Source organism: Malania oleifera, chromosome 7 (assembly GCF_029873635.1).
Source record: "Malania oleifera isolate guangnan ecotype guangnan chromosome 7, ASM2987363v1, whole genome shotgun sequence".
Taxonomy (NCBI): domain Eukaryota; kingdom Viridiplantae; phylum Streptophyta; class Magnoliopsida; order Santalales; family Ximeniaceae; genus Malania; species Malania oleifera.
In genome coordinates this window covers 74,022,052-74,035,183 of record NC_080423.1, presented here as the reverse complement: position 1 = coordinate 74,035,183, position 13,132 = coordinate 74,022,052, and the positions used below count along the sequence as shown (strand labels likewise).

The window sequence follows — 13,132 nt, the reverse complement described above, 5'->3', positions numbered from 1 at the left end:
AACACCTTCTGTAATGACCCGAATAATTATAATGATTAAATAATTAGGGAAAATAATAAATGGGATAGATAAATAAAGAATAAGGGAAAAAGGAAGATTTAAAAGTGGGAGAACTACAGACCTTGTTGACGAATTTCTTGTCTTCGTCGACAAGTGTTCTTCTAGAAATCGTCAACGAAGTTCAATCCCTCATCGATGAAGAAATCTCAATTGAGCAAATTTCAGATTTTAAGTTTCGTCGATGAACGCATTCTCTCGTCGACGAAGCCTGTCATCTCGTCGATGAAGCCACGTGGCAACATCAAGTATAAAAGATCCAAGGAAGCTTCTTGGTGAAGAAAACTTATTTTTCCTCCGATTTTCTCTCTCCAAAACGTTTCCACTCCCTTCTCTCTTCAAATCCAGCCCGGATTCAGCCTGAATCGAACAAACGGAGACCGCTACAGCATTCTAGGGAAGATTCTCTACACATCTAGCAAAGTAGATTTCTTAACTGGGTTTTTAAGGAAATGCTCCAAAGTTTAGGTAAGGGTTAAGATTCTTAAGTTTTGGGGTTTTAAATACTTATTTGAGGTTTATAGATTGAGAAAATGCAGAAATAGTAAATTATTTGGGGTTTATCTTATTAAACTAGGGTTTTTGATTCAAGATTCGAGTGAGTGCCATAGACATCATTTGGGGTTCCTGTTGGCATAGTTCAAGAAAGCAGGTAAGAGGAAATATATATTAAACCAGGTTTTTATAAATTAAATGGATAACAGGATTATGTTATGTATATATGTATATGTTTTCGTATGGATTCAAAAATGCCAACCGTTTAAATTATGATTTCTGAGCTTAGGGTTGTTTTATTAGATATGTATATGTGCAAATGGACTGATGAAAGAGAAGGATTTTTTAGGTTAATTTTGTAATAAATTAAAGGTATATTTTCAGTATAAAGATGATAAATGAGGTTTGGCTTATTTTACAGGAAATGTTTGAAATATATATTGCTAAATTGTGTGGCGTGAGTAAAATGGAAATTCTATGTTGAATTATGTTATATGTATGAAATACAGGTTATACATGAAATGCATTAAGAATGAAAATGTGTTATGAATTATGCTGCATGTGATTGTTAATTCAACCATGGATAAATGATGAACAGCTGAAAGGAGCTATAGACTAACTGATGAACAGCTAAAAGGAGCTGTAGTAGCATATTAGCGCATATCTATGTAAACTAACTGATATACAACTAAAAGGAGTTGTAGTACGAATACTGGAAATGAAATGAAATGAATGAAATGAAAGGGAAATGAAATAGAAATGAAATGTGAAATGTGAACACTGTAAAATGGGAAAGAATCATGTAAAGTGAAATGCTATGTAATGTCAAAGCTGATAACATGAACAGATGAGAAATACAAAATAATGATAGATAGAATAATGTATTATGGTAGTATTAGTATATATACTAGTATAACATGGTACGTGTTATGGGCGGGGCAAACTCTTCACCCAAGGGCTTGTTGAGAAAGACGAGTGCCCTAGTAGGTATCAAATGTGGTAGTAGGCTACATAACGTATTAAGGCAGAGAAAAATTACTTTTATGGGCGGGTAAATTTCCTCATTCTCGGGAGCCTTTGCTGGTAAACCTTTGTATGAACTCTATGAGTACGAGATTACTTTTTCACCTGAGGGCTTACTAAGTAAGGTAAGTGCCCTGATATGCTTCAGTTGTGACCATTGGTTACCTAAAGTATCATAGCAGAGGGGTACTACTTGTATGGGCGGGTAATCACCTCAATCCTTAGGTAATCTTGTGGGTAAAATACTTTGCATGTGTTTGATTAGACTCAGGAAAGGATTTTAGAAATTATGATAATGATATGCAAATGATGAATACTTATACATATGTTATTTACAAACCTCATGTTGGCCACACGCAAATTTAATATATTGTTTCTTCCCTTACTGAGATGTGTCTCACCCAAATACAAATTTATCTTCTTCAGGACCTCCACGTGATCGAGCTTAGAGAGCTCTAGGTTATTATAGCATTTTTGGATATAGAAAGAAAAATGGCATAAACTTTGATGATACTTTTTGGATGTATAAGTTTTATGTTTTATGTTTTAAGTCTTATGAGTTGTGAATACTGAAAGTTGTAGATTGGTTTTTTGGAGATATGTATATATGTAGATACGGTGGATGAATGGTTTATTTTGAAATGTAGATAGATGTAGAAAACTCTGGTATTGTATTAGTTGAGGATTGTAGTTATGTTTTCCGCTGCGTAATTATTAGTGGAATAACAGGTACAGAAAAATGGATTACGTGGCACCCAGGTCCCACTAGGCATGTTCGGGACACTACGAAGCACGATTTATTCAGGTATAACGCACTAGACCGAATTTTCAGGTTCCAGGCATTACAGTTTGGTATCAGAACAATAGGTTTTGGGTTCTGCAAAGTTAGGTATGATTTATACCAGAGTATAGGAATTAGTTAGGATAAGGATACTAGATGGATATGTTAGGTATTGAGAAGTATAGGATTTTGTTTTATAGTTTAGAGGCGGAAATACGTCGACGATTTCCTATAATTTTTCTGAAGTAGTCGACGCGCTCAGAAAAGCCATGGTAAACCTTCGATGATTTTGTTTCTGAGCTATGAGACTGGTCCTTATATGGAGAACTTGGGATGTATATTGGATTTAAATTTAATGATTGTGTTGTTAGAGTTATGATATGGGATTATTAACTCTAGAGTTATGATATGGGATTATTAACTATTTCCTGTCCTATTTTTAGGATGGATCTTGGGGATAAGGATGTAGAGGCTAAAGGAAGAGATGATTCGAAGACTTCCAGTGAAGAAGAAGTTGATACCTCCACAATGTTGTGGGGTATTGCTCAATAGGTCAAGGCAGAAATGAAGAAGGATACTAGAGGGCAAAACTGTCCACCTGCAGGTCAGGGCTACAACATCAAGGAGTTCATGAGAATGAACCCTCTGGCCTTCGTAGGAGGACCTGATCTAGTGGCTGCAGAGAATTGGGTACTGGAGATAGAGGAGATCATGGTTGTACTCGATTGCACAGACGAGCAGAAGGTCTGTTATGCCGCATTTAAGATGATCGGAGATGCAAAATACTGGTGGCTTTCTATGAATCTACTAGAGGAGCAAAAACCGATAAAGATAGCACAGACCTGGGAGTGATTTAAAGAGCTATTTTTTTTATAGGTATTTCTTATTATCTATTAGAGAGGAAAAGATTGAAGAGTTTACTAACTTGAACCATGGGAATATGACCATTGGGGAGTATGCATCAAAATTTGTGGAGCTATCTTGCTTCGCACAGTTCTTGATCCCGAATGAGGCAAGGAAGGCCAGAAAATTTGAAAAAGGCCTGAAATGCAAAATTTATGAACTTGTGGTGGGATTCTACGTCCAAACTTTCTCAGACTTGGTTGATAAGGCTTCGGTGCTGGAGAAGAGCATCCAGGAGTATAAAGCCTATAGAGTAGAAGAAGAGGCTTGCACCATCCATTTTTCAGGCTGAGGTCAGTCAAGGATCGGGGAAGAAAGGGAAAGATGCAATGGGCTCGAGATAGGAGACAGGAGATTGGGGTTATCCTGGTTATCAGGGTAATCAATTTTACTCTGTATGCCATCAATGTAACAAGAGGCATAGAGGTGAATGTTGGTTTGGGTCTCCTAATTGTTTTAGGTGCGGTAAATGGGGGCATATCAAGAAGAATTGTCAGGAACCGTTGCCTGTTATACTTGTACCGAACCAGGACCGCAGGAAACAGCAGATACCACTTGGCAAGGGTGGTCCAGCATGAGTGTACTCGTTGATTCAGCCGGAGCCAGATAATTCTAAGAACACAAGTATGGATTTATGTTTAAGTATAATGCTGATTTTACTTAGTTATGGATGATGCAAAAGTTTATTTAGTGATATTATTGAACTGTATGGGATATATTGAGTTATTAAATTGTAGAAGTGTAATTAGGTGAATCATTAGCGAAATTTCGAGGATGAAATTTCTAAAGTAGGGGAGAATGTAATGACTCAGATAATTATAATGATTAAATAATTAGGAAAAATAATAAATGGGATAGATAAATAAAGAATAAGGGAAAAAGGAAGATTTAAAATTGGGAGAACAATAGACCTTGTCGACTAATTTCTTGTCTTCGTTGACGAGTGTTCTTCTAAAAATCGTCGACGAAGTTCAGTCCCTCGTCAACAAAGAAATCTCAAGTGGGCAAATTTTAGATTTTAAGTTTCATCCACAAACGCATTCTCTTGTCGACAAAGACCCTTTTGTGGTTCGTCAACGAAGCCTGTTTTCTCATCGACGAAGCTACATGGCAACATCAAGTATAAAAGATCCTAGGTAGCTTCTTGGCAAAGAAAACTTATTTTTCCTCCAATTTTCTCCCTCTAAAACATTTCCTCTCCCTTCTCTCTTCAAATCTAGCCCGGATTCTGCCCAAATCAACAAATGGAGATCGCTACGATGTTCTAGGGAAGATTCTCTACACATCTAGCAGAGCAAATTTCTAAACGAGGCTTTTCGAGAAATGCTCCAAAGTTGAGGTAAGGGTTAAGATTCTTAGTTTTGGGGTTTTAAATGCTTATTTGTGGTTTAAAGGTATGCAGAAATAGTAAGTTATTTGGGGTTTATCTGATTAAACTAGGGTCTTTGATTTAGGGTTCGGGTGAGCGCCACATGTATCATTTGGGGTTCCTGTTAGCATAGTTCAAAAAAGCATGTAAAGGGAAATATATATTAAACTAGGTTTTTATGAATTAAATGGATAACTGGATTATGTTATGTATATATGTGCAAAGATCCGAAAAATTATAGTAATTAAATAATAAAAGAAATGAGAGAAAAGGAATTTTATTAAGGGATTTCAGTAGTGTCTCGTCAATGAGTGAAGAAGTGCTTGTCGATGGGGACATGCATCTCGTCAATGAGAAGTTACCGAGAGGATTGTTTCCAGACTCTGAAACTCGTCGAGGAGGAGAAGGTGTTCGTTGATGATCTCCCTTCATTAACTCGTCGACGAGGAGTTGTGGCTCGTTGACGAGTCCACGTGGACAAGCAATTTTATAAAAGGCCAGGGACTTATTTTTTAGCGAGAGAATCATGCAGGAACTATCATTCTCTCTCTAACTTCATCCCCTCTCCCTTCTCTCTAGAAATATGGCCCCGTTCTTCGTCAGTTCGACAATCCAAAGCTGCCACGTTATTCTTGGGAGGATTCTCTACAAATTTGCTAAAGTGATTTGTTGGTTAGGCCAACTTGGGCACCATCCCAAAATTTGGGTAAGTTGATTATTTTAATATTTTTTAAGATATTTGATATTTTTGGACTGAGAAAATGTATTAGATGAGTTTATACTGAAGTTTTTTTTTTGGGAAATGTAAATTTCAGGGTGTCGAGCTGGGAACACCACGGGCGTAGGATAGGTTAATTTGTGGACTTTTAATAAGTCGGGTAAGAGGATAAACTAAGTCAGAATTTTTCATAAAATTATTTATTATTCTATAGCATTAAATTTCAGGAAAAAATATATATTATATAATTATGTTTAGGGAAATACTGTTATGAACAGGGATATGATTTAAACGTGTTTTATCAAAAATTATGATTTTGGAACAGATTTTATATTCAGAATGATACCCATTTCTGTGTGGCATGAGTTTGAATTTCCTTATAGTATAGTATATCAGAATAATATGTTTTTCTCAGATCAAGCATGATATGATAAGTTTTCAGGGCAATTATAAAACAATATAGGAATCATGATTTTATGAATATAATGTTTAACAGTAGAGAGAAATCATGTTCAGTATATTATGATATGCTGGCGCAGATGTCGTGATTCATGTTATGTCATGCCGGCGCAGATGTTGTGATTCATGTTGGCGTAGATGCCATAATCATGTATGAAAAGACATAATTCATGAAATATTATCATGTCAGATATTATTATGAAATACAAAACAGTTATGTTCAGTATATAAAACATATTATATGTTATCAAAACCCGGATGGTATGGTTTAGTTTAGTTTCAGGAGCACGGTACTGTAGCTATATATTCAGAATTATGATAGTGCTATCACACGATCAGTAGTGTAGGAGATGGCAGTCGATGTAACTTCAGTGTAGAGTGGAGTTGCTCCCTAGGCAGTCTAGGACCAGGAGGGGCAGGCACATTGTACTTACAGACTTATGATTGATCTAGCATGGTCAGCCAGCCATTGCTAGGTCCCGCCTTCAGGCTACACAACCTAGTCATGTGGGGGTAACACATGACATTAACTAACTATCCATCCCGGGTGTCATTTTAGTATTGTACAGTTATATAAGATGATTTTCGTGTATAGAAATCTAGTATGCTTTATTATGATATGACAATCATGTTTTACTCAGTTCTGTTACAGACAGATTTTACCAAACATACTTATTATACTGTATATATTTATAACACGAAAATGCTCATAACGCCACACACTGATGTTAGTTTATTTCCCTTACTGAGACGTGCCTCATCCCAACTATATAAACATTTCAAGAAATTCAGTTAGACAGGCGGACCGAGCTCTGCGTCAGTAGAGGCAGTTTATACTACCCCGATGGGAGGGTGAGTTACTAAGCTAGGGTCTGATGGTTTTTGGATTATGATTCTAGTTTTACCTCTTTGGTCTTTTGGGGATGTATATATATATATATATATTTGACATATTAGTAGTACTCTGGTATTGTAACTGTAATTTATGTTTTCCATTGCTTAGGTATCAGAGTTGTATTTCAGGTATATCCCTAGTACCCATAGGTCTAGGTTGATTATGTTTTATCAGTTGGGCAGGATAACAAGATTATTATATTAAATGTTATTATGAAAAAAAAAAACCATTATGGTAAAATTGGCAGGTCATTACAATATGTATATGTTTCCGTATGGGTTTAAAAATGCCAACCATTTAAATTATGATTTATGAGCCTAGGGCTATTTTATTAGATATGTATATGTGAAAATTGACTGATGAAAGAGAAAGATTTTTCAGGTTAATTGTGTAATAAATTCAAGGTATATTTTCTATATAAGGATGATAAATGAGGTTTGGCTTATTTTACAGGAAATTTTTGAAATATATATTGCTAAATTGTGTGGTATGAGTAAAATGAAAATTCTATGTTGAATTATGTTCTATGTATGAAATACAGGTTATACAGGAAATGCATTGAAAATGAAAATGTGTTATGAATTATGTTGCATGTGATTGTTAATTCAACCATGGATAAATGATGAACAGTTGAAAGGAGCTGTAGACTAACTGATGAACAGGTAAAAGGAGTTGTAGTAGCAAATTAGCACATATCTATGTGGACTAACTAATGTACAGCTAAAAGGAGCTGTAGTACAAATGCAAGAAATGAAATGAAAAGAATGAAATGAAATGGAAATGAAATGTGAAATGTGAACAATATAAAATGGGAAAGAGCCACGTAAAGTGAAATGCTATGTAATGTCAAATCTAAGAACATGAATAGATGAGAAATACATAATAATGATAGATAGAAGAATGCATTACGGTAGTATATGTATATATGCTAGTATAACATGGTACGTGTTATGGGTGGGACAAACTCTTCGCCCACGGGCTTGCTGAAAAAGGCGAGTGCCCTAATAGGTATCAGATGTAGCAGTAGGCTACACAACGCATTAGGGCAGAGGGAAATTACTTGTATGGGCGGGTAAATTTCCTCATTCTCGGGAGCCTTTGCTGGTAAACCTTTGTATGAGCTCTATGAGTACGAGATTACTTTTTCACCTAAGGGTTTACTGAGTAAGGTAAGTGCCCTAATATGCTTCAGTTGTGACCATTGGTTGCCTAAAGTATCAGAGCAGAGGGGTGCTACTTGTATGGGCGAGTAATCACTCCAATCCTTAGGTAATCTCATGGGTAAAATACCTTGCATGTGTTTGATCAGGCTTAGGAAAGGATTTTAGAAATTATGATAATGATATGCAAATGATGAATACATATACATATGTTATTTACAAATCTTATGTTGGTCACACGCTAATTTAATATATTGTTTCTTCCCTTACAGAGATGTGTCTCACCCGAATGCAAATTTATCTTTTTTAGGACCTCCACGTGATCGAGCTTAGAGAGCTCGAGGTTATTATAGCATTTTTGTATATAGAAAAAAAAAGGGTATAAACTTTGATGATACTTTTGGGATGTATATGTTTTATGTTTTATGTTTTATGTTTTATATTTTAGGTCTTATGAGTTGTGAATACTGGAATTTGTAGATTGTGTTTTTGAAGATATGTATATATGTGGATACGGTGGATAATGATTTATTTTGGAATGCAGATAGATGTAGAAAAATCTGGTATTGTATTGGTTGAAGATTGTAGTTATGTTTTCTGTTGCGTAATTGTTAATACAATAACAGATACAGGAAAATAGATTACGTGGCACCCGGGTCCCACTAGGCAGGTTCGGGGCGCCACAAAGCACGATTTATTTAGGTATAATGCACCGGACCGAGTTTTCAAGTTCAGGGGATTACACCTTCTCCACATTGCTCTCTTGAGATAACCAAAATCTCCCAGCAGTTCTATCCCTGCGAATCTCTATTCCAAGAATCTCCTTGGTTGCACCCAAATCTTTTATGTCAAACTTTCTATTCAACAGAGTCTTCAACTTATTTACCTCAATTATATCCTTCGCAGGAATTAGCATGTCATCAACATATAGCACTAGAAAAATAAAAGAACCATCATCAAGACTCTTAACATACACACAACAATCATACTCACACCTCTTGTAGCCTATCTGAATCATGTAGGAGTCAAAATATTTGTACCACTACCTCGAAGACAATTTCAGCCTATAAAGTGACTTCTTTAGTTTACAAACCAAATGCTCCTATCCAAGTTGACTAAACCCTTATGGCTTTGTTATGCAAATTAGCTCCTCCAAATCACTATGGAGAAACACAGTTTTTACTTCTATTTTCTCCAAATGCATATCGTAATGCGCCACCAATCCTAACACTACCCTGATAGAAGTTTGATTGACCACATGGAAGAAGATTTCATCATAATCAACTCCTTTCTTCTGCGAGTAACCCTTTGCTACTAACTGAGCCTTGAACTTCTCTCCTTCCTTTTCTGATACTACTTCTTTCTTCCTATACACCCACTTGCAACCTATCGCCCTCTTCCCTTCTGGAAGCTCCACCAAATCCCACATCTGGTTCTTATACAATTATTTCATTTCCTCCACCATAGCACCTATCCATCTACTTTTCTCCTAACTATGCACCGCCTTTTGAAAAGTAGTAGAATCTTAGTAACTGGTAATAAGAGCATATGACAATAGATTATCAAATAATGTATATGCCTGGTTTGCAAAAGATGTGTAATCTTTGTATTCAGCAAATAGTATATAAGTGAATGAATATTGCAACAAACATCACTATCACAAACACAAATATCTTTTCACAAATATATCAATATAAATCACATAAGATATTTGAGTATGTTTTGAAAATAATTTTGCAACCCAAAGACAAATACAAGCTTCCTAAGATATTGCAACACAAATGCAATACTCAGAAGCTTAAGCAAGTCTTCTTAGGATAGGCTTATTAGCAAAAGCCCCCTAAGAACACTTAGGTTTAGCTCTCGTAAAAAATCGAGTCAATCAACCAAGTGTGGGAGAACAAACCTATTTAGACTAACACTCAATCAACTTACAGAGGGTTTAATCAGTGCGAGAAGGTAAGTATGAGTGTAGGAGGCTCAAAAATGAGTATTATATGTTTTTTGGATTTTCAAAGAATTCTCCCTAATCAAATCTACTAATCTCTTACTAATCTTAGCAAATGATGGGCTATATATAGATATTGAAAGAATTATAGGCGTTAGGACATGTAGGGTATTATTAATATTGTTTAAGATCATTTTAACCCTAATTAACCCTGTTTAAAAATGTTTAAGGACGGTAAAAATCAAGGCAACACGGAGCTCCGGTCGACCAGAACAAGTTTGGTCGACCGAAGTTCTTGAGGTTCGGTTGACCGGGTAAGAAATGAACTGTATGGTCGGTCGACCGAAAGTGCCTATCCAAAGGGCGATTTTCCATTTCTCTGAGGTTCGGTCGACTAGGCCATTTTGAACTGAATAGTTCGGTCGATCAAATTGTTGGGATTTCTCCCGAGGACCCTCAGTCGACAAGGTAGTTGGTATACAGTTTGGCTCGGTCGACCAGATGGCCAATTTGTTGACCTCAGGAGGTTTCGGTCGACCGGGGGATTTGAACTACACTGGTTCAGTCGACCAGCACCTTGGTCAACTGTTGACCCAGGCCTGTTTCAGTCGACCGAGGTAGAATGAACTGCTAAGGTCAGTCGACCGAAAGTGTAGAATGTGTGCATTTTGGTCCTATTATGATCCACTGAAACCCTAATCAAGTGCCTAACATTCATAGGTGCAATGGTGAGTATCCTAAGGTCATTTTTGAGTCCTTTTGAAGACACCAAAAAAATCTGGTGTCGGTCGACCCTAAGGTCATTTTTAGTTTACGGTTGGTTTGAGCTTACCTAATAAATCATGCATGTGATGTGTGTGCTTATTACAAACCAAAGACCCTAATTTACTATTACAGACCAATTACACAGCTGAATATATATTACAATTGAAAATAAGAATTGGTCTTCAAGCTTTATTCGCTTTACATGCATCTTGATCTTGACAATTGAGAATCCTGCACATAATCTCAAATACGCATTAGATATTATGAGTATTTGTCACAATCAAAACCGGGCGTGACCTATAAGGTCAACAAATATTAACTTGAATGATCAAACCTCAATACTAGAATGAAAAACAAGATGAGTAAACGAGTTCCCTTCAAGATTCTAAGTTGATTTGCCCAAGCTTGATGAGTAGAAGTTGAAGTGTAGGCAATCGTATAGCAATAAGAGCAAGTTTCTCAATATTCTTTCAATAAGATGTGTTCTTCTCTTCTTCTATGTCTTAGCTTGGTTCTAGGGTTTAGATATTTAGTATTTATAATGTCTTACCCTTAGGATTGATTTCAATCGTTGGGTCAAAGAAAAAGCTCGCTAGTTCTATTAATAAAAATCTGATTTTTAAACTTTCCCGCAACTTCAGGCTACTAAAGTTGAAGTTCAGGCTCCTAAAGTTATTTCAGGCGACTGAAGTTCTAGTTCAGGCAACCGAAGTACCTTGGCCAGATTCTGTTTTTCCCATTAATTCTTTAGGCTACCGAACTTAATCTCCAGGCTACCGAAGAAATTCTTTAGGCGACTGAAGTTGAGTTCAGGCTATCGAAGTGCCTTTTTTCTCAATTTTTATTTTCTAATTTAAAAATATGCTTTGCTCTCTTTCTTAGATCTTTCATAAAACATATTTTCCATGATTTTAAAAGTATTTCTAAGTCCATGAAAGTCTCCTAATGATATACATGAAATGCATGAATCCTAAAGTTATTCTAAATTATGTTGAGTTTCAAATTAAATCATACGAAAATGTAAGTACATGGGTTCTAAATACCCATTCCCAAGATGTTCTTGAACTCTGCCACTTGCATCTTGATTCTTGTACTCTTTGAGTTCCATGGATCTCGCCAAGATATGTCAACTTTACTTTATGGCTTCCATGACTCATTATCTTTCTGTACATGCTTAATATAAGTCATGTAGACACCCTATTTTTGCCCTGACCAAATAGAACAAGGGGTTTCCTTTTATTATTTTATTGTTATTATCATTATTATTGTTATTTTTTCTTATTATTATTATTATTAGTATTTTTATTATCGTTATTTTATTATTACCTTCTTATAATTATTTTTATTCTTTATTATTATTATTATTATTATTATTATTATTATTATTATTATTATTAATTTACTATAATTATTTTGGATTATTATTACTATTATTTTTATTTATTTTTTACCTTATTATTATTATAATTATAATTATTATTATTTTATTATAATTATTATTATTAGCATTAGTATCTTATTTTGGTTATTATTATTTTTATTATCTTCATTTTTATTAGTAATGTTATCATTATTATTATTATTATTATTATTAATTATTACTTTTAATATTAGTATTATTACTTTATTTTTATTAGTATAATTATTATTATTATTTTTAGTATCTTTATTATTTTTATTTTTACTATAATTATTATTATTTACTATTAGTAGTAGTATTATTATTATTTATTATTATTATTATTACCTTATTGATGTTATTATTATTATTATCCTTATAGTATTACTATAATAATAATTATTATTATTATTTCTATTTTCATTATTACCATAAGAATAAAAGTAAAAAATCAAATCAAATCAAATAAAAAAGGAAAGGTTTTTAGGGTTCTCAAATTTATTTTTTTTTATATAAGAGTGATACACACAGGCCAAAAAAGGGGGGCGCACGAGCAGAGCCAAAGCAGGAAAAAAAAAAAAAAAAAAAAACAGCTTCATCTTCTGCTTCTCCTTCTCCTTCTCCTTCGTCTTCTTCTTCTTCTTCTTCTTCCCGAGCCCTGCACCACCAACTCATGGCCTCGCTGTTCCAGCCATCATCTCCGGCAGCCAATCACCGTCACAACACTCCGCTGTCCTACCACCGGTACCTAGCAACCTCCACTTCGACCACCCTCTGCTCCACGAACCTGTTTCTCCAGCATAGGCCACCCCTGCTTCAGCAGACAAGCAGCCGCCCACAACTCCACAGCACCATCCGAAGCATTCTGTGAGCCACCGAACCTCTGAAATCGGCCACCAACCACCTAGGCCACCCTATTCCGCTCCTCTTCCGCCAGACGCTGCTGCTGGTTCATCTCTGCTGCCCTCTCCCCTGTTCCAACCACAGAAACGCACACACAGAAACACACACACACACAGCACACATAGAAACGCACACACACAGCAACACACACACTCAGCACACACAGCAAAACACACACTGCACACACACACAACACATACAGCAACACACACACTGCACACATAGTAAAACACACACTCCACACACATGTTTTTATT

The 13,132-nt window shown here is 35.5% G+C and overlaps 1 protein-coding gene across 1 annotated transcript; it reads left to right on the top strand.

Annotated features, from left to right (window-relative positions):
* The first annotated feature begins 2,920 nt into the window (after positions 1 to 2,920).
* On the top strand, positions 2,921 to 3,551 carry LOC131160888 (uncharacterized). The gene is made up of 2 exons (XM_058116763.1): positions 2,921 to 3,144; positions 3,233 to 3,551. Exons 1-2 carry the CDS (start codon positions 2,921 to 2,923, stop codon positions 3,549 to 3,551), a joined length of 543 nt encoding a protein of 180 aa, XP_057972746.1.
* Positions 3,552 to 13,132: the final 9,581 nt, after the last annotated feature.

What these genes read in the sequence shown, in the direction of transcription:
- LOC131160888 (XM_058116763.1), top strand. Translation starts at nt 2,921, where the DNA reads ATGAAGAAGGATACTAGAGGGCAAAACTGTCCACCTGCAGGTCAGGGC. An exon ending in ATCGGAGATGCAAAATACTG is followed by an intron (nt 3,145 to 3,232) that starts GTGGCTTTCTAT and finishes TTTTTTTTATAG; the next exon opens with GTATTTCTTATTATCTATTA.